General features: G+C 47.7%; 1 protein-coding gene and 1 pseudogene across 5 annotated transcripts; one reads left to right on the top strand and one right to left on the bottom strand.

Moving 5' to 3' along the window:
- Positions 1-603: 603 nt before the first annotated feature.
- Slc35e2b (solute carrier family 35 member E2B) lies at positions 604-27776 on the bottom strand. 5 transcript variants are annotated; one of them, XR_012907411.1, is made up of 10 exons: positions 27454-27776; positions 14967-15444; positions 13904-14039; positions 13059-13186; positions 12194-12314; positions 10244-10297; positions 9690-9762; positions 7772-7917; positions 1777-4998; positions 604-682 (listed from the first exon to the last, which is right to left on the bottom strand). XR_012907411.1 is itself a non-coding variant. In XM_075944874.1 (10 exons), the coding sequence occupies exons 3-10, from the start codon at positions 15283-15285 to the stop codon at positions 4761-4763; spliced, it is 1215 nt and encodes a 404-aa protein (XP_075800989.1). In that variant the 5' UTR covers positions 15286-15444; positions 16651-16759; positions 27454-27582; the 3' UTR covers positions 1620-4760. The 5 variants fall into 5 exon arrangements, 2 of the variants coding, with proteins under 2 accessions (XP_075800988.1, XP_075800989.1); XR_012907412.1 differs by having other exon boundaries at positions 2763-4998; XR_012907413.1 differs by having other exon boundaries at positions 2763-4998; positions 7772-7897; positions 27454-27729.
- LOC142833362 (surfeit locus protein 6 pseudogene) lies at positions 15319-25569 on the top strand (annotated as a pseudogene).

Genomic DNA, 27776 nt, shown 5'->3' with positions numbered 1-27776 from the left:
AAGCAAGCAGGCAGATCTGAGTTCGAGGCCAGCCCGGGCTACACAGAGAAACCTTGTCTTGAACCTGCCCCCCTCCCCTGCAAAAGACAAAAATAAAACAAAATCTTACACAAAACAATTACACATTTCACATTTATTTTCTTTCACAAGAAAATTGGCGGCTTGGAAAGAAATGAGATGAGGAGGCTTTCACAATACCCATTAATTACATGACTCACAATATCCATTTATTACATAACTCACTGAATTACTTTACAGAACTCTAGGCATTAATCTAATCACTGAAATACTGAAATAGGTAAAATATAAAACATCATACATTTTTTTTTTTTTTGGTTTTTCGAGACAGGGTTTCTCAGTGGCTTTGGAGCCTGTCCTGGAACTAGCTCTTGCAGACCACACTGGTCTCGAACTCCCAGAGATCCGCCTGCCTCTGCCTCCCGAGTGCTGGGATTAAAGGCGTGCGCCACCACCGCCCGGCTAACATTATACATTTTATGATGCATCTTAGTTCTCTAGTATTGTTTGGTGCAAAACAAATATGACTTGGCTTTGTTGTAGACAATTACCAATATACTATCAAGGTTTTCTTTTTTTTTTTTTAAGGAGGGTGGTGGTGGTTTTGAGACAGGGTTTCTCTGTAGCTTTGGTGCCTGTCCTGGACTAGCTCTTGCAGACCAGGCTGGTCTCGAACTAAAAGAGATTCACCTGCCTCTGCCTCCCAAGTACTAGGATTAAAGTCAACATCACCTGGCTTGCTGCTGCTGCTGCTGCTTCTTTTTTTTTTTTTGGTGTGGAACTTACAACCTTAAACTGTGGACTTTTCCAAAGTGCCAATACTGCTTGAACAAATACAAATTCACAGTTATCTTCAAGTCTAAACACTAGAAATTAATTTAATGCAGTTTGAGTCCCAGAAATGGAAACAAACAAAAAAAACCACACACACACTTGCCAACTGGATTGATTTCAAACTCAACTTGGACATGTGAGCAAGAGTCTAACAGTCACCTAACTCAGAATTAGAGCCCCCAAGGAAACTAAGAATGAAAACATCCGGGCGGTGGTGGCGCACGCCTTTAATCCCAGCACTCGGGAGGCAGAGACGGGTGGATTTCTGTGAGTTCGAGGCCGGCCAGGTGAAGCGTGCCTTTAATCCCAGCACTTGGGAGGCAGAGGCAGGCGGATCTCTGTGAGTTCGAGGCCAGCCTGGTCTACAAGAGCTAGTTCCAAGACAGGCTCCAAAACCACAGAGAAATCCTGTCTTGAAAAAACAAAAACAAACAAAAAGAATGAAAACATTCTTAGGAAACACCAAAGTTAAAAGCTACTACACTCTGAATTGTGGTTGGAACTGTCTGTCCACATTAGTATGATGTTAATGTTCTAGTTCATGGGGCGAGCCAAGACATTTATAAACTAAGAAAACAGTTGCGGGGGAGGGGGGTTATAGCTCGGAGAAGAGCAACAGCCTAGCATTCCCGAAGCCCTAAGCTCTAGCCCTAGCGCAAAAGAGAGAGAGAGAGAAAAGAGGAAAACGAAGAGATGAAAAGGCCTCCCCATAGGTAGGCCATATATTTCTTTGTTGAGGGGAAAAAAAATAGAAGAGAATTGAAAACGGCTGGTGACACCTGCTTGTAATCTCAGGACGAAGAAGACTGAAGGAGCCGGGCAGTGCTAACAGTGCACAGCTTTAATCCCAGCACTCCTGAAGCAGAGGCAGGCGGATCTCTGTGAATTTGAGGCCAGCCTGGTCTACAGACTGAGTTCCAGGACAGGCTCCAAAGCCACAGAGAGGGAGGAGGAAGACTGAAGAAGGCTGCAGATCTCAAGGACAGTATGGCTCACGTAAGGACTCAAGGGAAAGAGAACAGGCATGGTTTTCCACCATTAGTATCATCTTTGTTTACTCTTTTCCAGTGTTAGGAAATAAAATGCTTGCAGGAGACATCACTTGGACAGAAGTGAAGTGACCACAGAGGAGCTGGGTCACAGCCACGTATTTTGTAGTGATCTAAAGGCAGCAAGCAGTTTAAGTGACTGATTCCCTTGTGCGTGTTTATTCTCTTTCATCTCCTCTGATTCATCATTTTTATTTTTGTCAAATTAGAAACATATTTTGGATTGCACAAGAGTACTCTCGACTTTCCAGGCAAACAGATTATAATGCTGGTATGTAAGAAATTACAAAGATCAGAAAAACAATTAAGTTTTTTTTTTTTTTGAAACAGGATCCTAATATGTAGCCCAAGTTGGTCTTGGAATAACTGTATAGCCTAATGCCTCCACAGGACTATGATTACAGGTAAGTGCTACCATGCCCAACTTTAGACAAAAACCATCTACTGTGGTGGATGTTTTGGGGTCTCGTCTCCCTCTATCCCATGTGTGCTGGTCTCAAAATAAATGACACCAATGTATCACTAAGCTACACCCCAAAGTCATGGGAGTCTTTTTTAATGTACTCATTTTAAAATCGTGTGTGTGTGTGTGTGTGAGTGCAGATGCCCACAGAAGCTAGAGGAATCAGAATCCCTAGAGCTGGAGTTACAGGCAGTTGTGAGGCACCCTACAGAACTTCTGGAAACTGAGCATGGGTCCTCAGCAACAGCACTACTTGTTCTTCCCCACCAAGTCTTCTCTACAGCCCCTAGAAGCGTTCTGAAATTAGAAATCTGTGTATCTCTTAACCATGTGTGTAGTGAGGAAGCAGATGGCTGGCTCAGAATGCCCATCCGGTGTTCTGTTACAGCAGACCAGACAAAGACATGGACTTAGGAAAAATTAATCCAAGATATTTCTACATGTACATCAGCAACAATTCTTGAAAAACACAGTATGATATAAAAGTACTGACAACGTTAATAAAAAAATATTGTGATGGTATGGTTATAACAAATGGCCAGGAGTCCTGGAAATGCTGGAAGAGGTGGCTGTGTGGCAAGGATGTGCATGGAATGTAAAGCCTGACAGGCCGTGGTGCTGCCTGTAGCACAGACTCCATGGTCTTCCCGCCTGTGATGAGGACAGGCCGTGATGCTGGCTCTAGCACAGATGACATGGTCTTCCTGTCTCAAAAGCAGCTTTTTAAGAAGTTGTTTTAAGAAAATCTTTGTTTTTGTTTCTAGTCCACAAACTTAGAATCAAAACAGGCGGAAAGGTTGGTGAAGTGGAGGAGTAGACAGAACAAGTTACGACGGGCCATTTCCTAATTCCACATGGGAATTCCAAGTGCTACTCAGAAACCAGGCATTTGGGGCTCTGATCTGTAAGAAGGCCAGAGGGATCTTCCAACCACTGCCCAAACACGTGTCCTGGTGTGTCAGCAGCTCCACAGCCAGGTTCTTGAGGAGAGAGGCCTAATGTACAGATTAACCCAATATCCATCATCTGCCCTCCAATGCAAGTAGAGAACCCTTCATAGTGGAGGTGACCTCAGCACAGGGAAGACACACCTAGCCTGTGTCCAGAACACAAGCCCCTTCTCTGAAAAGGTGGATTAGAGATTAAAAGACCTCATTTTGATCCATCATCACAGCAAACTTTTTCAAGTACATAAAACTTAAGACATAATTATTGCTCTTTTTCAAATCAATCTGTCTCTTTGAGGGGCTATTTTCATATTTTCCAGGCAAGGAGCCAACTTGGAAATCAATGAACCGGCATGGGCCCTCAAGATGGACAGCAGAGAAAGTGAGACTTGGAACTGAAAGTCTCGGAGTTTGGGTTACTGGAGAAGAGTCTTAAAGACTGGCTGGCCATGGACTGCACCCCACATCAGAACCCACAAACTGATGAATAAGTAAAACCTCAGCATCTCATGCCCAAGCCCCCACTATGGTCCTTCACTGCTCAGGCATCCTGAGCTCCGACACCAGTGATCCTGGGAGGAGAGACAGACTCTGGGCACCTGGTAGCTCAGGAAGTGTCACATATGATCCCTGGGAAGAGCCAGCTGTGTGTGTAGACTTGGATTCACCTTACATGCAGACACTCCAGGAGCTTTGCTAAAATGAGTCACTGCACATGAAGCGTAACTGTAAACACAGATGCTCTGCTAAACTTCCCTGTCATCATCCCGAAGGGGAATCTGGCAGGGTGGTCAACTATGCCTGCTTCACATTCAGTATACCCAGGACAGAGAAGAACTCCAGGGGGACCTGTTCTGATTAGAGATTTGCCCGAGTTGGAGAAATCACCAAACGGGTAGCAGAAACACAGGACAGCAAGGGGTAGCTCAGTGTAGCATAGGCCAAAAAGGGGAGACTTTCTCTTCATAGAAGCTCTACTCCTCCATGGAAGAAGACACTCGTCTCTGTTGTCAGTCATTCTGCATCCCCAGGGTTTTGTGGCTCTTTGCTAGAGTCACTGGCATCTGGAATTTCTGTTTCTTGTCTGTCAGGAACCAGGAGGCTTTGGTGTCTGTGGTGGTGGTGGTGGTGGTCATAGGAAAGTTGAAGTCTCCTGGATGGCATCAAGCAGACAGCAACTCCTGTTGGTACTGGAACCTGTGCTTATTCCACAGTTGGCCCCACCGAGTCACTGGCGCAACTGCAGGCTGGACAGTGTGCCCAGTTAGCTGTAGGCCATTTGCTCCCTCCTGCAGGGCTCTGTCAGGCAGAAGCTGATCCCCAAACTCCCCATCTGGTGTCCAGTGAGGAACAAAAGACCTGCCTGCAGAGTCTGCCTCTCTCTTCCAGCATACAGTGCAGGAGGACAGTCTAGGCTTGGTTTCCGGGGGTCACGGCATCAAAAGGAACTCAGTGGTGCTGTCTTGAGTCCTGGGGAACCAGAGGTTCTGTGTCATCCTCTGAGCCCCGGCTACTGGCTGTGGCCAAACTCTGCATGGTCTCCTGCTGATACTGCCTGGCCTTGTTGTAGAGCAAGACGCCCACTGTGACAAGGACGGTGCCAATGGCAGACAGGCTGGTGATTTTGTTGCCAAAAACGATGATGCTGAGCCAGATAGACAAGGCGTGCTTCACGGTGCTGGCGACACTATGGCAGTAGAGCAGAGAAAACAGTCAGGTGCTGGCTCACACCCACAGAGGCAAGCCTGCTGTGGCAGTGACTGACAGCTGTCACACCACGTACCGCTGCTGTGCTGTCAGCCCGGGGTCTTGGCCCCAAGGGGGACATGGATGAGGTTCCTAGCACTGAGGGGTTTTGTCTGCAACTTTGTTCTCAGGTTTACTCCTTTTTTTTAAAAAAAAATATTTATTTCATGTATATGAGTGCTCTATCAGCATGTGCGCCTTTATGCCAGAAGAGGCCATCAGTTCCCACTATAGATGGCTGTGAGCCACCGTGTGTTTGGTGGGAATTGAACTCAGGATCTCTGAAAGAGCAGCTAGTGCTCTTAACTGCTGAGCCACCTCTCCAGCCCCCAGGTTTACTCTTTTTAAATGAAAAATCTCAAAACAGGGGCTGAAGAAACGACTCAGTGGGTAAGAGCAGTCAGTGGCTGCTCTTCCAAAGAACCCAGATGGTGGCTCACCACTGTCTGTAACTCTAGTCCCAGGGAATCCGATGCCCTCTTCTGGCCTCCATGGGATACAAGCATGCACATGATATACACACATACATTCAGACAAAATACCCATACATATTAGGTAAATAAACTTAAAGAAAACCATCAAAGTAGTGAAACACTGACGTAGTCCCAGCACCTGGACTTGAAGAACGGATTCTGCTGCATCTTCTTGAGCTTCCTCCCTTCCTTTGCAGCTCAAACCAACATCTAACTCTAAATAGACGAGGCTGATTCTGAACTACCAAGCCTACCTCTGCCTAAATTCTGGGATTATAACTCCATTATCACACCCAGTTTGTCCTTAGCAGTTTTGCCCTTCCTAAAATCATTTTATTTATTGTTTCACTTTCTGTTGTTTTGCCTGTATGTCTGTATATGCACCACGTATGTACTTGGTGCTCACAGAAGACAGAAGCGGGCCTTAGATCCTCTGGAAATGGAGTTAGGCATGGTTGTAAATCACCACGTGGGTGCTGGGACTCAAACCCAGGACTTCTGCAAGAGAAACAAGACCCTAGGCTGGCCTGAACCTGCAGTGGTCCTCCTGCATCAGCCTCCTGAATGCTGGAATTACAATGTGCTACAATGCCTGTCTCAGTAGTGATTTGAACTAAATGTTTATTTGATTCTGTGTGTGTTTATATGCATCGTGTATGTGCAGTGCCCACAGGTCAGAAGAGGTGTTAGATTCCCTAGAATTCGAGTTACAAATGGCTGTGAGCTGAATCCTGGTCCTCTTTCAGAGCAATAAACACATAGGGCTGGAGAGACGGCTCAACAATTGAGAGCACTGGCTGCTCTTCCAGAGGACCTGAGTTCAATTCCCACCAAACACACGGTGGCTCAAAACCATCTGTAATGAGATATGGTGCCCTCTTCTGACCTGCAGACATACATGCAGACAAAATACTGTATACATAATAATAAATAAATAAATATTAAAAAAAAACAGCAGTAAACACTCTTAACTACTGAGCCAATTTCCAGCTCCTGGACTGAAATATTTTAAGGTCAGCTGGAGATACTGTGTCCTGGGGAGGTGGGAAGGGAGAGCTCTCATAGTGGATCCTACTCTTGCTTCTAACTATTCTTCTGAGTACTGTGCCACCACTCCCAGCAACACTGTGACATTTGCCCCTAAAATACCTCGGGCTTGCTCTCTGTTAACAGAATGAGACAAACACCATGTGTACTGTCAAGAACTCTACAAACCTGAGGGAAAACCCTAAGATTAATTTGTTAAGTGAAACTGACCCCATGCACATATTAGGCCCCAGTAGAAACAGTTAATATGAAATACGTTAAAATGCCTGAACTTCTGTTCTGTTAGACTGGGATTATGAATAACTTAATTTTTATACTTTTCTGTCTTGTTGAAATTTTTAAATTTATTTAATATGCATTGTTGTTTTGCCTGTGTCTGTGTGAGGGTGTCAGATCCCCTGGAACTGGAGTTACAGATAGTTGTGAGCTGCCATGTGGGTGCTGGGAATTGAACCCGGGTCCTCTGGAAGAGTAGTCAGTGCTATTAACCACTGAGTCTTCTCTCCTTTTGACCTTTCTATGATGAGAACAATTAATTCTATGGGTTAAACATGCCTGGAGTAAACCACAGACAGAAATATTTGGGAAAAAACAGAGCCTATATTGAATGTGTATAGACTTTCTTCCTTGTTATTACTCCGTACATGTACAGTACGGCAAGCTGGGAGGTGGTGGTGCACACCTTTAAACCCAGCACTCAGGAGACAGAAGCAGGTCAATCTCTGTAAATTCAAGGCCATCCTGGTCTACATAGCTAGTTCCAGGACAGCTAGGCTTGTTTCACAGAGAAACCCTGTCTTTGGGGGGGTGGTACAGTTTAGCAATAATTTATACAGCACTTAGGACACAGCATCTTGTTAGTCCTAAGGTCTTAGAGGATGAATGCAGTTTCTCTGCAAATCCCTGGTAATTTAATATAAGGAATTTAAGATCTGTGGCTTTTGAATCAGATATGGTAGTACCTGGCTATGATTCCAGCATTTGGGAGATAGAGGATAAGGAGTTCAAGGTTTCCTTGCCTATATAGTGAGTTCCAGGTCAGTCTGGGCCATATATAAGAGCATCTCAAAAAGAAAAACTAATCTGTGAATCTCAGGAAAATTTCTGCAACAACGACTTCCAGGAAAAAGTTCCCTGAAAATCTGCTTCACACAGTGATGGTACAAAGTATCAAAGGAGGAGAACCTCACTCACCTGAAAGTCACAGGGGAGATCTTTCCCATCAGGGCGTATGCGGTGACACTCTGAAGGTGAAACAAGGCGCCGTCTGTCAGCAGCAGCAGCACGATGTCCTGGCTGTAGCTGAAGCTCTTCCCACTCCTGCCAATCACAGGGACATCCTATGGCCAAAACAAAAGGACGTTCTTCTGGCCTGTCGTCGCTGCTGAGAAGGTAAGGTACCACCGGTGCCAAGTAACTGAAAGTCAGTCACACTGGAGCTCTGAATGCCTGTCTGCTAGACAGCAGTGTGCACATTCATTAGGACTTTCAGTACAGACCAGGCATGCTACATGCCTACAATCCCAGCACTCAGGTAGAGACAGGAGGACTTGGACATTCAGAGAAAAACAGCAAATCTGAGGCCAACTTGGTTTAGACAAGCTCTTATCTCAAAAGTGAGGGGGGTTATGTCAGAAAAATGCCTCAGTAAGTAAAGAGCTTGGAATACATGAGTAAGAAAACTCATGCCAGAGCTGGGTGGTGGCAGCACACACCTTTAATCCCACCACTTGCCAGGCAGGCAGATCTCTGTGAGTTCAAAGCCAGTCTGGTCTACTAAGAGAGTTCCAGGACAGCTAGGAGTTAGAGAAACCCCGTCTAGAAAAAGCAGTAACAAAAAAATCAAAACTAAAACCAAAAACTCAAGTTCAGATCCCCAAAACATATGTACAGCTAAAAATGGCAGTATAGTCTATAATCCCACTATTACACTATTGTAAGTGGGAGCAGAGACAGGAGAATCCTCGGAAACTTGCAAGACAGCTAATTTGGCTTGCGAATAAGGGGAAAGCAAGGACCAACTCCCAAAGCTGCCCCGTGTCCTCCATGTCCACACTTCAGGGAGACCGAGGCAAGAGGACTACCAAGAGTTCAAAGCCAGGCTGGGCTGCAGTGTGAGTTCTGGGCCAGCCTGGGCCTGCAATTTTAGCGTTTGGGAGATTGAGGCGAGGCCTACCAACAATGTGAGACCAGCCTGGGATATATAATGTGTTCTAGGCCAGCCTGAGCTACAAAATGAGACCTTGTTGGTTTTTTTTTTTTTTTTTTTTTTTTTTAGTTTTTTGAGACAGGGTTTCTCTGTGGCTTTGGAGCCTGTCCTGGAAGTAGCTCTATAGACCAGGCTGGTCTCGAACTCACAGAGATCCACCTGCCTCTGCCTCCCAAGTGCTGAGATTAAAAGCGTGCGCCACCACCGCCCGGCTGGGTTTGTTTTTATAAATCAACAAAACCCCTCATTGGTAAGGATCTTAAGAACCTGGAACTCCTGTGTGTGTATTTTGGAAACATAAAATGTTTCAACCATCCATTCCAGCTCCAAGACTATATTCCAAAGACACACCCCCATTTGCAAAGGGTGTTGTGTATGGCACTGTGGGGCAAGGTAAAGCTATGACCCGCAGCATTCATCAGTACAGACTTCCCAGTGTCACATGTCTTAAGGAGAAAGGTTTACACAGACACACACTTCCGGAAACGGAGGGACTCCAGGAAATGGGCTGGGAGTAAATCTGCACCCACAAGCTCGCTACAGGGCAACTTAGACAAGGAAGCTAAGGGTAGGAGAGCCTCTCCGTTGGTTTCAAATATAAAACTGCTGACTTAGGTGGGAGTGGGAACAGAGCCTTTAACACTAGCACTAAGAGGCTGAGGCAAGCATAGCTATGTCAGTTTGAGGCTAACCTGGTCTACATAGCAAGCTTCAGACTACATAATGAGACTCCATCTCAAAAGAACAACAAAACTCTGTTTACTATTCTATAATGGGCAAAACCATTTCCATAATAAAAGGTAAGTTAAGCAAGCCTAAAAACCCTAACACAAAACTCAAATTTGGCCACCCACCCTTCTTCGCCTGAACCCCAGTGTGGAGGGTGCCAGGCTGGAAACCTACCATGAAGAAGGCCCACGCTGGGATCAGCAAGGCCACAGCAGCAGCACTGGTGTAAAACTGCAACTCCGGGGCCCTGGAGGGACAGGAAACACGTGATCTTTCTCATGGGTCTGGGCTTCCACCCAGGCATTTTCAGCAAAGAAAACTCAAGAATCAGCAGTCAGAAATGTGTCTCCCACAATGTCAAGGATGTAAGGGTCCCCATGACCTGAGCTGGCTGTTTGGTAACCCGAGGAGTGAGCTAGGAAGCAGGTGGTTTTCTCTCAATTTTTCACAAAGAGCTGTCAAAGCCACTCAAACCAAATGAGTTCAGGCTCCCAGGGCTCATTCAGAGCTGTAAAATGACCAAAAGTCCTGCTGGGTCTTAAGAAATCACAGTCGGTGCTGGATGTGGTGGTGCAGACCTTTGATCCCAGCACTTGTGAGGCCTGCTCTGTACAGGGAATGCTAGGACAGCCAGGGCTACATAGACATGTTATCTCACCCCTGCCCCAATTACTGCTACCGCCACCACGCCAAAATTAGAAACTATAAATCCTCTTACAGATACTTACGAGAACCTGTATTTGTCCCCACTGAGAAGCTTTTTTGAAAAAACATTCTGCAAACTAGAACAAAGAGACATCGAACACTTAAGTCAGTCAGGAATAAGGTGAAGATCAACCGCCCACTAAGGCCAACAGCCACAGGCACTTACACGCCTGAAGACCAACAGCCACAGGCACTTACGCGCCTGAAGCCAGTCCTGTACCAGGTGTGCCCAGTCATCACCACCCGGAGAAGTAGAAGTGTGCCTACTGTCCCTACAGACAAGTAAACAGCCTGAATGACCTGCAGTCTCAAACATCAGGGCACCACGATGGTTTTGCTCTGCACGCTTTGAAAACCCCAACATGGGAAGCTCAGGCAGGAAGACTAGGAATTCAAAGTCATCTTCAGATACATAATGAGTTTGAAGCAAGCCTGATCTATGTGGGACCCTGTTTCAAAACCCCAAAAGAAGGGCTGGAGGGAAGGTTCAGTGATTAAGAGCAGTTCTTACAGGAGGACAAAGGTTTGGTTCTTAGAACTGACAGGGTGGCTCACAACCTTCCATAATTCAAGTTCCAGAGACTCCATCGTCCTTTTCTGACTTCTGAAGGTTACTGGTGCACGTGTGATGCACATACATACATGCAAACAAAACACTCATACATACATAATAAAAATAAATCTAGTTGGGTAGTGGTGGTGCATGCCTTTAACTCTAGTACTTGGCAAGAAGATGCAGACAGATCTCTGAGTTTGGTGCCAGTCTGGTCTACATAGTGAGCTCCAGGACAGCTGGGTCTACCAGAGAAACTCTGTCTCAAAACAAAACAAAAAACAAACAACAAAAAATTAAATCTAAGCCAGGAGTGGTGGCACACGCCCTTGGTGCCAGCACTCAGGAATCAGAGGCAAGCAGGCCTCTGAATTCAAGGATAGCCTGGTCTACATAGTGAGTTCTAGGACAGTCAGGGCTAAGTAGAGGGACCCTGCCTCAAACAACCAAAATCTAAAACCAACCAAAAGAAGCAAAGTAAGTAAGCAAACAAACAAAACCAAAATAGCTCACTGGATGAAATTCCATAAATTCAGTACCCTTGGGTTCCGGGCAAAAGAGGGCCCCGTGGCATGTGTACGACTGAATAAAACTAGTCATGCACGCAAAACCCAGTGAGATGGCTCAGTGGTTAAGAGCATTGCCTGCTCTTCCAAAGGTCCTAAGTTCAATTCCCAGCAACCACATGGTGGCTCACAACCATCTGTAATGGGGTCTGGTGCCCTCTTCTGACCTGCAGACATACATGCAGACAGAATATTGTATACATAATAAATAAATAAATATTAAAAAAAAAACCCAGTGGGAAAAATCAGATTTTAAAGCCAGAACTTAGAAACAGACACACCATAAGGGAAACATACAAATAGCCATTGGGAAAATAAAAAAAAAAATCCTGGCTTCAAAAGTGACCTCAGAGATAGAACTTGACATAGTGGACATTGTTGCCTAGCTTCTTACTGGAGAAGGATCTTAACTTAAGTGTAGGAAAAGGTGATGCCAATCCGCAGGAACAGAATAGTGACCAAGGACGCTGTCTCAAGCCACAAGACAGCAGGAATCAAGAGCATCTTCAGAAGTCCAGGACTCATCCAGTGGTTTGCCTTTTAGAAGCTTACCCTACAGGCAAAGATTACCGGCATGTGTGCCACCACACCAGTCTAGCTACCATTTTGATTATCACAATTATCCTTACCGTGTAACCATATCCCTCTAGTTGTATATTAGCAATTAGGACTACATATCAAATTCCAGCTTTGTTTGGAAAAAATGCTCTGGAACTTATTGTTGTACTTCTTGAGAAACAGGACAGTGGAGCCTGGCTCAGCTTGAATCTGAATACCCGTGGGCTCAGATGAAGCAAAACCAGCCCTTCTTAAGCAAGCTTCCTTCACCATCTCCCCTTGTGATCTTAACTCACCAATCCATAATGTTGGTGGATAATGCAGCTGAAAACCCCAGGATGTTGAAGCTTATCTCAGTGGCTGTGCACAATGCCAGTCCTCCCATGACTGGGATAAGGGACAGGTTGACCAACAGCCCTGGCAAGAACAAAACAGGAACGTGCGTAAGTGTGGGTGCGCACAGGCCACGACACACAAATGGAGGATAACCTGTGTAGACAACTCCCTCCTTCCACCATTAGGTCCTAAGGACTGAACTCAGCAGCTCCTTCACCCACTGCTCTAGACCCCGTCTCTAAAAACAAAACAAGCAGGACTAGAGAGACGGCTCAGGGGTTAAGAGCACTGGCTGCTCTGAAGGTCCTGAGTTCAGTTCCTGTACTCACATGGTGGCGGCTCACAACCATCTGTAATGACATCTGGTGCCCTCTTTGGGCCTGCAGGCATAATGTATACATAATGAATAAATAAAAAAAAAATTTCACAGCAGGGTTTCTCTGTGTAGCTTTGGAGCTTGGCCTGGCACTAGCTCTGTAGCCCAGGCTGGCCTTGAATTCACAGAGATCCGCCTGCCTCTGCTTCCCTAGTGCTGGGATTAAAGGTGTGCGCCACCACTGCCAGGAAATAAATAAATCTTAAAAAATAAAATTCTGTTCACTGCAATGAAAATCACATTTTCCACCTCTGTTAATCTTGGAAATGACAATACTTAACAGAACCTTTTCAATTTTACATAGAGGACTTATTTCAATTGTCACAGAAAATAAGGACATGCAGCTGAACAAGACCCAGCACGTAATGGGCAGCAAGTGACACTTCAGATGAAAATAAAAGGTGCTGAGGCCCAGGCCAGGCCGAAGGGCAGGACCAGGAGAGCCCTACCTGTGTACTCCCCCAGAATCATTCGAGACATGATCACAGTGAAAATGGGAGCTGAGCTCTTCACAGTCTCAGCGAAGGACACTGCCACATTCTTCAGGCTGACCAGCCCCAAAACCACCGTGGCAAACCTTGAAACAAGAGAAGAACAATGTGAGAAGGGACGTCTGCTTATAAAATAGACTCCAAGTGCTTAGCCACGACCAGTGGGCACATCCGGTCCCTCTTCCCAACAAGTAGGCCGAGCCCCAGGTGAGGGCAACCCTACTGCACTCCAGGATGGCAAACACCTTCCAACCACTACTGAGTTACCTTTTTAAAAACATCTTATTTGAGACAGAGTCTCGGTATGTAGCTCTGGCTGTCCTGGAACTCACTATGTAACCAGACTGGTCAAATTCACAGAGATCCACCTGCCCCTGCCTCCCAAGGATGTGCACTGAATTACTTTTTAAGGCTGCCGTATAAAAGACTCAAGAGAGAATGAATGTGGCTCAAGGGCCACAAAACTGAAATCCAACTGATGGATATCCCACATGTGGACAGACCTATAATTGTATCCTGTGCTAGAAACACACACTCAGACACACTAATCGCCAAGGCCTCCAATAGGGTTTCCACACTTACTAACTAGAAAGATATTTGTTTTTGGTTTTGTTTGTCAATACGGAGTTTCTCCGTATCTCTGGCTGTCCTGGACTCTCTTTGTAGACCAGGCTGGCCTCAAACTCAGAGAGACCCACCTGCCCCTGCCTCCTGAGTGCTGGGATTAAAGTCATGAACCAACACTCTCAGATCGTAGGTGTTTTATATCTAAAGAAACAAGTAAGATGACCAGCACATTGTACCTCATGAGGCCCACGAAGAGCATGGTCATGATGAAATTGGGTGGGTAAGAGAGCCGAGTTTTGTGTTGATACAAACAGCAAGGAACAAATATTTTAACGCATCCAATTAATGTCGTAGACAGCATCTGTACAGCACCTGTGGAGGGAGCATGGGGCGCACTGAGAACAGTCCTTTCCCACACGTGAGCACAGACATCACCCTTCACTCCAGGACATTTCTGAGTAAGCCCCTTTAGCTTTTCCCTCCCTCCTGGTGGCCTCTGGCCACTCAGCATCGGCTCCAACAGGAGAGCGCACCGGGCAGGCAGCATTACCTAGCATACCGGGCAGGCAGCATTACCTAGCATGCTGGGCTCTCCCTCCCCCTACAACAGGAGAGCACGCCGGGCAGGCAGCATTACCTAGCATGCTGGGCTCTCCCTCCCCCTACAACAGGAGAGCACACCGGGCAGGCAGCATTACCTAGCATGCTGGGCTCTCCCTCCCCCTACAACAGGAGAGCACACCGGGCAGGCAGCATTACCTAGCATGCTGGGCTCTCCCTCCCCCTACAACAGGAGAGCACACCGGGCAGGCAGCATTACCTAGCATACCGGGCAGGCAGCATTACCTAGCATGCTGGGCTCTCCCTCCCTCTACAACAGGAGAGCACACCGGGCAGGCAGCATTACCTAGCATGCTGGGCTCTCCCTCCCCCTACAACAGGAGAGCACACCGGGCAGGCAGCATTACCTAGCATGCTGGGCTCTCCCTCCCCCTACAACAGGAGAGCACACCGGGCAGGCAGCATTACCTAGCATGCTGGGCTCTCCCTCCCCCTACAACAGGAGAGCACACCGGGCAGGCAGCATTACCTAGCATACCGGGCAGGCAGCATTACCTAGCATGCTGGGCTCTCCCTCCCTCTACAACAGGAGAGCACACCGGGCAGGCAGCATTACCTAGCATGCTGGGCTCTCCCTCCCCCTACAACAGGAGAGCACACCGGGCAGGCAGCATTACCTAGCATGCTGGGCTCTCCCTCCCTCTATAACAGGAGAGCACACCGGGCAGGCAGCATTACCTAGCATGCTGGGCTCTCCCTCTAGCAGCGACAGGATGTACTTGTTGAGGAACAGCGTACAAAAGCTGAAGAAGAACCACAGCGTGAGGTAGATGAGAGCCCTTGAGCTCCACACACCCAAGTCCGACTCAATGACAGTGGTCTCTGTGATGGTGACGGTGAGCAGGCTCTCCTCTGGACTTCCATCACCTTTGGTAAAGACAATCTTCTCACTCCGGTGACCAAAAAGGGGGCCCCAAGTGGGAAGTGACTTTCCTCTCAGCTCCTCTTCGCAGCCAGGCACTGTCTCCTCTGGGGCTTGGGATTTTGCTGATGACATGCTGAGGGGACTTGTGGGAAGTGAACCTCAAGGATGGACCACATGGATCAAAGTGACTTCCCCAGCAGAGGGACACAGTTGGAGGAGCAGGCAGCGGTCCTGGTCTGCATGAACGTGGACCCCGACATGTCTGTTTCTGGCAAAGTGAGGACGCAAAGGCTGAAACGTTAGAAAAGAAACTGCATTACTAACTTTGGACATCTCCTATTCTTCTGTAATTTGTATATGATGCATGTGTGCACCTGAGTGTGTTTAAGGGAAGACACATACGTGGAGGTCAGAGAGCAACCTTGGGCCTGACTCGCACCTTGCTGAGCTAGCTGTTCCACAAGCTGACAGGGCCCTCCTGTCACTGTTTCCTCTCGTCTTCCAAAGATTCTGTTCTGGTTTATCTTGCCGTATAAGGAAGTATAGCTGCCTGGACCGGAGACCCCACCAACCTCGGAAGGTGCCAGGCTGAGGCAGTCCCCTTACTCTTGCCAGGCTGGTCCTTCCCTGATTGGCTCAGCTCAACCCAGACCTGGAGTTCCTTCTGCCCCTGGTCTCTAAGACAGTTTGCATCAGGTTTGTCCACACCTTCCACAGATAACCCTTGGTACTTTATCCAGAGTTTCTATCTGCTCACCACATTGAGTTTTTAATTCATGAAAGTCCTATTTGTTTCTGTTTCAAATTGGCCTGTCTTTCAATTCCTCTTTTTTTTTTTTTAAGATTTATTCATTTATTACATATACAGTGTTCTGCTTGCATATATGGTTACAGGCCAGAAGAGGGCACCAGATCTCATTACAGATGGCTGTGAGCCACCATGTGGTTGCTGGGAATTGAACTCAGGACCTCTGGAAGAGCAGTCAGTGCGCTTAACTTCTAAGCCATCTCTCCAGCCCCTCAATTCCTCTTTCATATCCTTTATGGTCACTGATGATTCATTATTCATAGACCGTGGCTACCTAGGCCCATTTTTTTCCTTGGTGGATGGATGAGTATGTCAGACAGCACCTCTACTTGTTGTCCTGGTTTAGGTTTTCCAAGGGCCAAGGACCAAGTCCATGCTACTTTCCAGACAACACTAGTCAAAGTCATCAAAGCTTGGCCCAAGGACATTCAGACGCGTGCTATAGTGTCTACAATGAGATGTCTACCACTCTTAAAGTCTCAAACAGAGCCAAACCATCCTGTTCTCCTGTGGAGGTTGGCATTCTCCTAGTTCTGGCTTTGAGCAGGGTCTTGTCTTTGACCTGCTTAATCTCATCAGAACTTCACTCCAGGCTGGGACATAGGCCTTTGGTAGAGTGCTTGCCCACCATTCACGAGGCCTGAGGTTTGAGCCTCAGCACTCAAACAATAAAAATTGAAGGTGCATACCTTTAATCCCAGCACTTGGGAGGCAAAGGCAGGCAAATCTCTGTGAGCTTGAGGCCTGCCTGGTCTAGAGTGAGTTCCAGGACAGGCTCCAAAGGTACACAGAGAAAATCTGTTTTGAAAAAGAAAAATTGAAAAATAATCAAAAACACTACCACGCAAGTAGCTTTAAAGAGCTGTTTGTTGCTTGTGCTTCCTGGTTTTGGCTTCTATGGTTTGGTGCACTGGCTGCTCTTCCACAGAACCTAGTCTAATTCCTAGTACCCTCCGTAACTCCAGTTTCAGGGCATCTTATGGCCTCCACAGGCACCAGGCATGTACATGGTTCACATATATACATGAAGACAAAATACCCATACACATAAAAATTTTAAAAAGGGCACCTCTTTCCTATCCCTTTCTTTTTACGTTTAAGAGTGCTCTGCCTGCATGTTTGTGCACCATGTGTGTGGCCGGTGACTGCAGAGGTCAGTAGAGGGTGTATGATCACCTAGAACTGGAGTTACAGAGGGTTGTGAGTCCCATATAGGTGATGGGAGCCAAAGTCAGGACTTCTACAAGTGTCTCTCTACCCCATCCCTCTTTCTGAGGCACACTGAAGGTATTAGCTCCGGAGTGTGATCCAGCTTCATGTCCTTCTGGATATCATGGTTCCCACCTCTCTAGGACCATGTTTGCATGTGCCTGACTCATGTCAAATGATCCGTATGTATATCTGCCTGCCTGTGCTCACCGTATGTACTTTGCTATCTGTAGTATAGAGGATGCCATACTCAGCTGGGCAGAGTCTGCAGCCCTGTCCTGTCCCGTCACCCTTCTCCACCCAGGGCTCTGCCAAGTCTCATCATTACCTTGGTGTCACCTGATCCTAGCAAGTATTCTTTCTCCCATCATGACCCCTCAGTACACAGGAGAAGCCCTTCAGTGTGTCCCAAACCACTATGGGGATGGCACTGTTCCTCAAGCTTCCTGGGTTCTGTTAAGCCAGACCTCTACCGAATGCTGTTTTCTTCTTCCTCACCATTGGCAATGTCACAGTTTGGCTCCAGTGACAATTTACTGGTAGCTGAACGTCCTAGACTCCAGGACTGGCCAGGCCCTGTGCTGGGATGCAAAGAGAATTCATACTCCACCATCTCCCTTTCCTGCCCAGGAGAGCAGTCAGACTTTCAAGTAGAGTGGCCATTTTACTATTTGGAAGAAAAAGTTCAGAAACAAAAATCACTGCCAAGGTGTTGGAGTAAAGTCTACACCTGGGGACATCCAGGACCCCCAATCATCCCTCAAACAGACCTTTTGGTGGGCAGATTCTGTTCTGTGCTAGTGCCCTATACCCTCTTACAGTGGCCCTAAAGCTACAGCATTCAGCTACCCCCTTGTTGACAGCTCCACTCTCCCTGTCAGACTCTCAACAGTTCTGTTCCAATCTCCAGGGGACACTCCTCCAAACACAGCATACAAATTCCTTAGCCACCACTGAGCTTCCAACACTGTACTCTTCGGGCACCGCCCACCCTGGGACTCTCCCGGCAGAGCAGAGAATGACTACTGAACTTGTCTTCCGCCCTCTGCGCCCACACCACTGCACACAGGTCACCACCAATCCACCAACACCTACACAAGTGTAATTCTAAAGATGTGTAAAATGACACTCAACGAACATCCATCAGGTTAGCAAACACAAAGATGAGAGAAGTCCTGTGCTCTCAGCATTGACAGATCATGCAAGTGGCTACAAATATTACAAAACAAAGCTTGAGCTCAAATGTGTACTCACCCTTGCTCAACCATCTTACTCCCAGCAGTCATTTCACTCAGCTCTTATCAGGAATTCACAACATTCAGGCAACTGGTCCTTGTCCTCTGGTGAGGCATTGTGCTCACCAAGAGCCCTAGGAGGCAGTATCTCTGGGCCTAGAGACCCTACAAAGCCCAACATCCCAGCCTTCACCACTCAAGCTTGGTTAAGACCATTCACGGAACTAGGAACTTTCTGTTACAATAACTTAAGGAAAATAATAATTTTAGACAGACTCATTCCCACAGTCATTACCACGCACCATCTCCCTATTTATAAAATGGCACATGCATCCTCCCCTACCAACACTTGGGTTGAGCGACCCAGAATATCCACTCATCGTCTGCAAGTGTTTCTGCTGGGTGCCCTCGGGAGTAGAGACACCCTTCACAGCATGTGCATACGCTCACCACGTTTCTGCTGGGTGCCCTCAGGAGCAGAGACACCCTTCACAGCATGTGCATATGCTCACCACGTTTCTGCTGGGTGCCCTCAGGAGCAGAGACACCCTTCACAGCATGTGCATACGCTCACCACGTTTCTGCTGGGTGCCCTCAGGAGCAGAGACACCCTTCACAGCATGTGCATACGCTCACCACGTTTCTGCTGGGTGCCCTCAGGAGCAGAGACACCCTTCACAGCATGTGCATACGCTCACCACGTTTCTGCTGGGTGCCCTCAGGAGCAGAGACACCCTTCACAGCATGTGCATATGCTCACCATTATAAGATACGGTACAGACGCTACACCCCCATTTCTGCTGCTCTTGTCTGAGGTCCTCCAGCCAGGGTTTATTTTCCTGCTCTGCGATTCTCCAGCTAGGATCTGTTTGCCTGCCCACACAGTTCTTCCCGTTTCCCTCTTCACTCAGAGCATTAACACCATGAAACGTCTGCACCCCCAGCATGCGTGTTGCCACAGCCCATGTCCCAGGAAAAGAGTCTAATCTTCCCCCATGTTAAGCATTTCTGACTGGACCAAGCAGTAGAAATTCCTACCACCAATTGTGGATTCAAATCAAGACCCAGGATCTATTAGCAACAGAGAGGAAGAAGAGGCCCGATATCTCCAGCAGTAAAGTATGAGAACCTCAAAGAAAAGTTCAAGTTTCAGATCATGTTTCATGCTCTTTGATGATTCAAGGGCAACCAAGCAAGGAACCACTGAGAGAAGCCACTCCCACAGCGACACTGGTGGATTTTGTTTACTCCACTGATCAGAGAACATTTTGACAGTGCAAATGCAAACAGACTCCAGACATGGCCTTCCTAGAGTCAGGGTCAGCAGGAATGAGGTGCAAGTCTGTAACCCCAGCACCGGGAGCTTGTGAAGTATAGTGACCTGTTTCAATTCTCCCACCCCTCCTCCAGCACACAGTCTTTGTGACGGTTGGCCTTTTGACAAACCGCCCACTCTGCCCACCTGACCAGGCACTGCGAGGAAGGCCAGCACAGGGCACAGAAACCCCACAGGCCTTGGCCAACATAAACCCATGAGATTCACCAGGCAGCCACTTTTCCAATTTTTAAAATTACATTTGTCTACATAGTTTTTGTGAGCAGGGGTGAGTTCATGTGTACACAGCATGTCTGTGGAGGTTGAAGGAGTTGGTTCTCACCTTCTCGTATGTAGGCCTAAGGGATCAAGGTGGGTTTGTCAGGCTTGAGGGTGGGTGTCCAAGTTTGAATAGAATCTACAGAGACCGAGACCTGGGTAGCTAGGCATGAAGAAGAGAAAATGCAGGTTTGGATCTATACCCCATGATTGGCTTTTGAAAAGCCGCTTCTCACTGTGTACCTAGAATAAGGCAGTTTCTTATTTAATTTCCTTGCATAGCTGCAGATTCCTTAGTGAGACAACTGTGATGCCCACCTTTAAACTCTCTAGCTCTCTTCAGGGCATATGCTCTTCCTGGAACTCACTTTGCAGACAAGGCTGGCCTCGAACTCACAGAGATCCAGCTGCTTCTGCCTCCCGAGCGCTGGGATTAAAGGCGTGCACCACCACCGGGCCCTCACTGGTTAATAAAGAGCTGACTAATAGCTAGGCAGGATTTTCGGGGAAGAAAGGAGGCTGGGAAGAAAAAAGCCGGAGTCACCAGGAGATTCAAAGAAAAGCGATATGAAATAGCAGTGCTGAATAAGGTACTAAGCCAAGACATAGTATATAGATAAGAAATATGGGTTAAGTTGTAAGAGCAAGTTAGTAACAAGCATAAGAGTCATCTAAGTCTTTTGACATCAGACATTACCAACAGGATTTGGAGCTTACCATGCTAGTTTTTGTTTTGGTCCAGGATTTCCTCACTGTGTCCCCCTTCCTCCCGTTTGGAATAGTGATGTATATTCTGTGTCATTTTATGTTAGAAGTATATAATTTGGTTTTTACTTTAAAGGGGATTACAGTTAAGAAGGTGGATTTTGTGAGCTCGCGACCAGCCTGGTCTACAAATCAAGTACCAGGACAGTCACAGCTGTTACACAGAGAAATCCTGTCTCGAGAAATTAAAAATTCTTGACTGAAAGACTGTGGGGACTCTTGAAGTTGGTCTGAATGCATTTTGCATTATGATATGACTGTAAACTTCTTGAGGCCAGGAAGTGGAGTGTGACTGTTTGAATGAGAACAGCCCCCATCAACTCATATATTTAAGAATGCTTGGTCCCCAGTTGGTAAAACTGTTTGGTAAGGATTAGGAGGTGTGACCTTATAGGAGGAAGTGTGGGGAGGGTGAGGTTTCAAAAGTCCACACCATTCCAGTTAGTGTACACACTCACTCTTTGTGCCTTGTGGTTGTTATCTTATCATGTAAGCTCTTAGAGACTGTTCCAGCACCGTGACTGTCTACCTGCGGCCATGCTCCCCATGATGGTCAGGAACTCACCCTCTGAAATTTTAAACAAGCCAAAAAACGTATCTCTCTTTTTTTTTTTAATTTTTACAAGTTACTTTGGTCATTATAGCAATAGAAAAGTAACCAAGACACATAACTCCACGTAACTTAAAAATAATAAAGAAAAAGTTTCAGCCACGGTGGTTACACACTGTTGTAGAACATTCCTTTACACTGTGTGAAGATATTCCACTGGAACTGTTTCAATAAAACGCTAAACGGCCAACACTAGGCAGGATTTGGGGGGCAGCCAAAACACTGGGATGAAGTTGAAGTCACCAGCCAGATGAAGAGGAAGCAGGACATGCAGGAGGAGAGGTGACAGCCACGAGCCATGTGGCAGCATGTAAATTAATAAAAATGGGTTAAGTTACAAGAGCTAGTTAGAAGCAAGCCTAAGCTATCAGTCGAGCTTTCATAATTAATAAGTCTCTGTGTCATTATTAGGGAGCGGGTAGGCGGGACAGAGAAAAATCCAAAGACAGCACACCTTTAATCCTACCACCTAGGAGGCAGATGGAGACAGAGCTCTGTGAGTTCAAGGCTAGCCTGTTCTAGATGGTGAGTTCCAAGATAGCGGGGCTGTGTGGCCAAACTCTGTCTCAAAAATCAAATAATTAATTTAAAAAATAAGTACAGCCGGGCGGTGGTGGTGCACACCTTTAATCCCAGCACTCGGGAGGCAGAGGCAGGCGGATCTCTGAGTTCGAGGCCAGCCTGGACTACAAGGACTACAAGAGCTAGTTCCAGGACAGGAACTAAAAAGCTATGGAGAAACCCTGTCTCGAAAAATCCAAAGTAAAAAAAAAAAAAAAGTACAGCCATAAAAAGAAAAGTTATTCTATTAGGGAAGAAAAATCTAGGTTAATGGCCTAGAATGCAGCTCAAAGACAGCAGATTAAAAGACTAAGGAGACATTACCAGATACGGGAGAAGCAATAAGAATAAAAGTTCAGAAGGGCCAGGCTTGGTCAGGGCCTATAATCCCAGCCATCCAGGAGGATCACACATTCGAGGTCTGCCTGGGCCACAAAGCAAGTTCAAGACTAACACAGGCGCTGGGCGGTGGTGGCACAAGCCTTTAATCCTAGCACTCGGGAGGCAGAGGCAGGCGGATCTCTGTGAGTTCGAGACCAGCCTGGTCTACAAGAGCTAGTTCCAGGACAGACTCCAAAACCACAGAGAAACCCTGTCTTGAAAAACCAAAAATAAAATAAAATAAAAAAGGTTAAGGATATAGCTTAGTGACAGAATACTTGGTTAGCATACATGAGGCCCAAGGTTCAACTCACAATATCATTAAAAAAAAGAAAAAGAAATCGTCAGGGCCAAAGAGACGGTTCAGCAGGTAAGAATATTGCCTGTTCTTCCAAAAGACCCAGGCTCAATTCCTAGCAACCACAGCAGCTCACAGCCATCTGTAACTCTAGTTTCGGGGGATTCCGTACTCTCTTCCAGTCCCTGTGGGCACCAGGCACTCAAGCAGTACACAGACATAAATGCGGGCAAAACACCTACACACATTTAAAAAAAATAAAAGTAATCACACGATGATATTAAGAGAAGAAACTTCTGAGCATTACCTATGTCAGGCTGAGGACTGAAAGGGCTCTGAACAACACTGAGCACCAAGAACAGTCCTGTTTGACAGTACCAGGACAGCCATGGCAACACACAGAGAAACCCAGACAACAGACAACGGACACCAGATTCAGAAGTAAGGACAGTTGTCAGATGCAGGCAGCACTCTGGCTACTGCCTAGCTCACTGCTCCCACGCAGCGCTGAATTAAAGGGATCATTTGGTGTTGGAGAAATGGCTCAGTGGTTAAGAGCACGGGCTGATCTTCTAGAGGACCCAGGTTTGCTTCCCAGCACCCACATGGTGGCATATAACCATCCGTAACTCCAGTTTCAGGGGATCCAATGCCCTCTTGTCTCAGAGGGCAACAGGCATACACAAGGTTCAGAAATAAATACTGGAAGCAAACATTCATACATATAAAATAAAATTTTTTAAAAATCAGAGATTATTTGTTGGTTACTATAATACCACATGGACAAGCTCCTGGAGAAGACCTTTGGGGGCAGAGTCTGACTCTACAGATCAACCAAGGGCTACACAGCTCTAGTCTGGCAGAGTCCGACTCTCCCAGTCCTGGTCCAGTTCTGCCTTCCCAATCCACAATCCACGACAATTACAAAGATAAGAAAGACTTTGGCCTGCAAAAGCTGAAGGTCAGCAGAGATCTGAAAACAAGCTGCTTGCATAAGAACTGGCGGTTGATTTTACCAGCGAGGGCCTGGGAGACACTTACAGCTGCTCAACTTGATCTTGAGGTATGTAGAACAAGCCACCCAACCCTATCATTGGCTGTAAAGTCTGAGTCATCATGACCCTCTCAGATTAAATGTACTTCTAGGAACAGATAAGAACCAAGATGTAACTTCCCTTCCTCTGGATTATTAAGACTCTCTTGCTGGCCAGGCCTTGGAGGCGCACACCTTTCAACCCAGCACTCAAGAGTCAGACACAGGCAGATCTATGTGTTTGAGGCCATCCTGGGCTTCAGAGTGCATGCCAGGACAGCCAGGGCTGTACAGAGAAACCCTGTCTGTTCCAAACAAACAAAAGACTCCCTTGCTGACAAGACCTGACTTGTGAGCTTTTACTCTAGTCCTTCAAAGATGTGCGTACATGCCAGGCGGTGGTGGCGCACGCCTTTAATCCCAGCGCTTGGGAGGCAGAGGCAGGCGGATCTCTGTGAGTTCGAGACCAGCCTGGTCTACAAGAGCTAGTTCCAGGACAGACTCCAAAACCACAGAGAAACCCTGTCTCGAAAAACCAAAAAAAAAAAAAAAATGTGCGTACAGAGCTCAAAGGAAAATGAGCCACACAGTGCTCCAGACCAACAGCAAAGACATGACGTTAAAGCTACAAGAACCTACAGCTGCTTGCCTGGGATTAGCAGGCAGTGGTAATCTAGTGAGATTATCTATTTTTTTTTGAGACAGGATCTTAATGGTAGCCCAGGCTGGCCCTGAAGGTGTGGGTTCTCTTGTAGCAGCCTCCAGAATGCTGGAATCACAGGCACTCCACCATGCCCGGTCAAGATACCATTTTTACACCATTCAATGCTTACTTTTTCCATTTTCTAGTTCCATGAATCTCAGGTTAAGAATGTCTATTTTTGGCCTCCATTCAGGGTGCTTCCGGCGGAGCGGAGGAACACAGAACCTCCAAGTGTAGCCTCCAACCATAGCCTCTCTGCAAGCCAAGGATGCATATCTGCAGGACTGGGCCAAGAAGATCTGCGCACAGCCTGGCCCCAAGTGGCAGGGGAGCAAGTGGGCTGTCAGAACAAAACACTTGGAAGCTGCCAGGCCCCCAAAAAAGAAAAGGAAAAAAACACAAAAGAAATCTCGGGAACAGGACCAGAAAGCTACAGAGCACAAGACTAAGCCCCCAGGGAAGACGGCTTCCACCTCTTCTAGGGCTAAGAAATCCAAGAACTCCAGCTCCCTGGAGTCCCCTGAAGATGGCCAAGTCACAGCACCTGATTCTGTCTTTGCACTGGATTTCCTGCGACAGCGGCTGCCCGGGACCAGGGTAGCACCAAGGAGCTGTCTGCTGCCACTCTAGAGAAAAGACAGCGGAGGAAACAGGAGAGGGAACGGAAGAAGAGGAAGCAGAAGGAGCTTCGAGCAAAGGAGGAGCCAGCTGAGGCCCCCAGATATGGCCTGCAAGGAGCTGCAAGAGTCAGGGCTTATCTTTAATAAGGTGGAAGTGACTGAAGAGGAGCCGGCCAGCAAGCCCCAGAGGAAGGAGAAGTGGCAGAAGGTGAAAGGAAGCCAGACACCACTGACGGGCAGGAACTACAGGCAGCTGCTGTCTGCAGGTGCAGCACGGCCGGCTGGAGGAGCTGCGAGACCAAGATGCAGGCAAGGTCCAAGAACTGAAGGCCAAGATGAAGTGGACCAACCTGCAGTACAAGGCGGAGGGTGTGAAGATCTGTGACAATGAGCACCTGCTGCAGGAAGCCTTGCAAGATAGAGCGCTGTGCTGGCGGAAGAAGCGCTCAGAACACTTGGTAGAGAAGACACAGCAGCGTCAGGACAAGCGGTGCCAGAACCTGCGCAAGAAGGCCATGAAGGCCGAGCGGCGGCTTCGGAAGGCTCACAAGAAGGGCCGGGAGCCACCACAGGACCTGGAGTGAGCAGGCCTCTCCTGAGCAGCTTGCAGCTCCAACATTCCTGGCCAGACACTTAGGTGACAGACTGTGGGTCTCCTATGTGAGACTGACATGTTCTTGCAACACATAGCCACAGTGAGGGCTCCAATAGTGTGCCAAGAGGATGTCTGGCCATCATCCTTAAGTAGGAGAGTGTCCTCCATCCCTGGGAGGGATGAAGAGGATCTGTGCCCAAGTCTTGTGAGTGTGTGTGTGTGTGTGTGTGTGCACGCCCGCATGTCTGTCTGTGTCTGTGTGTGTATTTGGGGGTTTCTGAAGGCTCCAGAATCAGGGTAGAAGTTGAGGTGGAGGTGCCCACCTGACCTCTTCCTACCCACCTGTATTTCCGGTGACCATGGGAACAAAAGGCCTTGACTACTGCTTCTGTGCTCACAAGTCCCTGGCAACAGACAAAAGCCCACTGGAGTTCTCGGGGGAATCTGATCCAGTTAGGTCTATCTCTGGGCCAGAGCTACAAAACCCAGAGTCTTTCTGGGATCCACAGGATGGGCCTTGGGTAACATGGCCTCCTGTGAGCCAATTGGTATCAGTGCTTGGGAAGGAGTGGTCAGTTTAACATAAGCTAGAGTTATCTGAGAAGAGGGAGCCTCACTGAGGAAGGAGACAACCTTGCCCGTGGGCAAGTCTGTGGTCCACTTTCTTTACTGGTGAATGATGTGGCAGTGCTCGTGGGCTGGGTTAGATAAGAAAGCTGGCCATGCAGAGCAAACCAGTAGGCGATGTTCCTCCATGGGTTTTGCTTTAGTTATGCCTCTAGGTTCTTGCCCTGACTTCTCTTGGTCATGCACTGTTACCTGGATATTAACACGAAATAAACCTTTTCCTCCCCACGCCACAAAAGAATGTCTATTTTTGGCTGAAGTGATAGCTCAGGGGGTAAAGGGACCTCCTGCCAATCTCCCTCCACATATGCCATGGCAATGCGTTCTCACACATACATTCTTTTTCAAATCTGTCCTTCATGGAGGATGAGGTTCACTGGCAGAAGGCTAGCCTAGCATGCTCAAAGCCCATTACAAACTGGAGAACAAGGAAAGGAAGAACAGGAGCAGATGGAACAGAGAACTGGGGATGTTCTCAAACACCTGGCCAGGACATCTGGATTGGTCAGTGGTGACTTAGAGAAAACATATCAAACCTATATCATGCATGTCTGCGAGTTTACCTCGGGGAAATAATCCAGCAAAGGGTGCTCACATTCTGTCCACCCGCTCTTGCTTCTAACACCGGCACTGCATCAGGCCAGTCAGTAGTGAAGAATTTGTACCGAGGGAGGGTGGTTAGCCCTGACGAAAGCAATACACTGCAGCTATGGTGGCTTTTGAGGAATGAGTACTTTCAGGACCATTTATGTGGTGTGTGCAGATTAAAGGCACATCCACATTACCAGCCACAAAGCAGCATGTGGCAGACCGGTCCTTTAGTTCTCTGTCTTCCCATCTTCTAATCCGTCTACACAGGAAAAGAATCACTTTAAAAGCCTTCCTAGCTCCTCACTTAATGAAACAACAAAACACTGAACAAGGAATCCACCTCTAGATCACAGTGTTTATCTTTTTGTTTTATGCTTTTGCACGCCTCAAGGATTCAAACCATCAATGTTGCAGCCAAACTGTTTTATGCCGGGAAAATTCCAGTTGAGAAAAAAACCGCTAGCTCGCTAAGATAAAGTTGCAGCTCCGGACCTGGCGGCATCGCCCATTTAGAGCACGAAATAACATGCTTCCGGAGCCAGAGGCAGTAGAGGCAGGCAGACGACAGGGTGCCTGCACTTGCCATCCGGGCGGCGCCTCCTTCCCGACGCCTGCTGCGGCTACAGCCCGCCCGCGATCCCGCCGGTGCCCACCCCGGTCTCCACCTTACCTGTGCGTCCTGCCCTGCGAAGTCCGCCACCCGGGCGCCCGGTCCCTAGTTTGCCCCGGGCTGACTCCAGGGCGAGGTGAAGCCCGTCCCCCGTAGGGCTCAGTGCTGCAGGATACACCGGAGTCGACTGCGCGCCGTCCGCCCACGCCAACGGACGGTGCAGCTAGGTTCCCCGACGCCGCCCACTCGGGGCCGAGCAGCTTCGCGCGGAGGAGAGCCGGGTTCGCGGCCAAGACTGAGGGCTACACACCCCCTGGCGGCCCGCGGGCAGCGCGCAGCGAGCTTGAAGTTGGGACGCACAGGCGTGGGATGGAACCGGATGT

This window comes from Microtus pennsylvanicus, chromosome 13 (assembly GCF_037038515.1).
Source record: "Microtus pennsylvanicus isolate mMicPen1 chromosome 13, mMicPen1.hap1, whole genome shotgun sequence".
NCBI classification, from domain to species: Eukaryota; Metazoa; Chordata; class Mammalia; order Rodentia; family Cricetidae; genus Microtus; species Microtus pennsylvanicus.
The sequence above is the reverse complement of the archived record's forward strand: the minus strand, read 5'-3'. Positions and strand labels throughout refer to the sequence as shown.

Bases quoted from the DNA above. Each gene is read 5' to 3' on its own strand.
- Slc35e2b (XM_075944873.1), bottom strand. From the start codon at position 15,285: ATGTCATCAGCAAAATCCCAAGCCCCAGAGGAGACAGTGCCTGGCTGC. The intron at 14,040-14,966 runs GTAATGCTGCCT...CTCCCTCCACAG, and splicing joins GGGAGAGCCCAGCATGCTAG to GTGCTGTACAGATGCTGTCT. The intron at 13,187-13,903 runs GTACAATGTGCT...TCTTGTTTCAAG, and splicing joins CTCTTCGTGGGCCTCATGAG to GTTTGCCACGGTGGTTTTGG.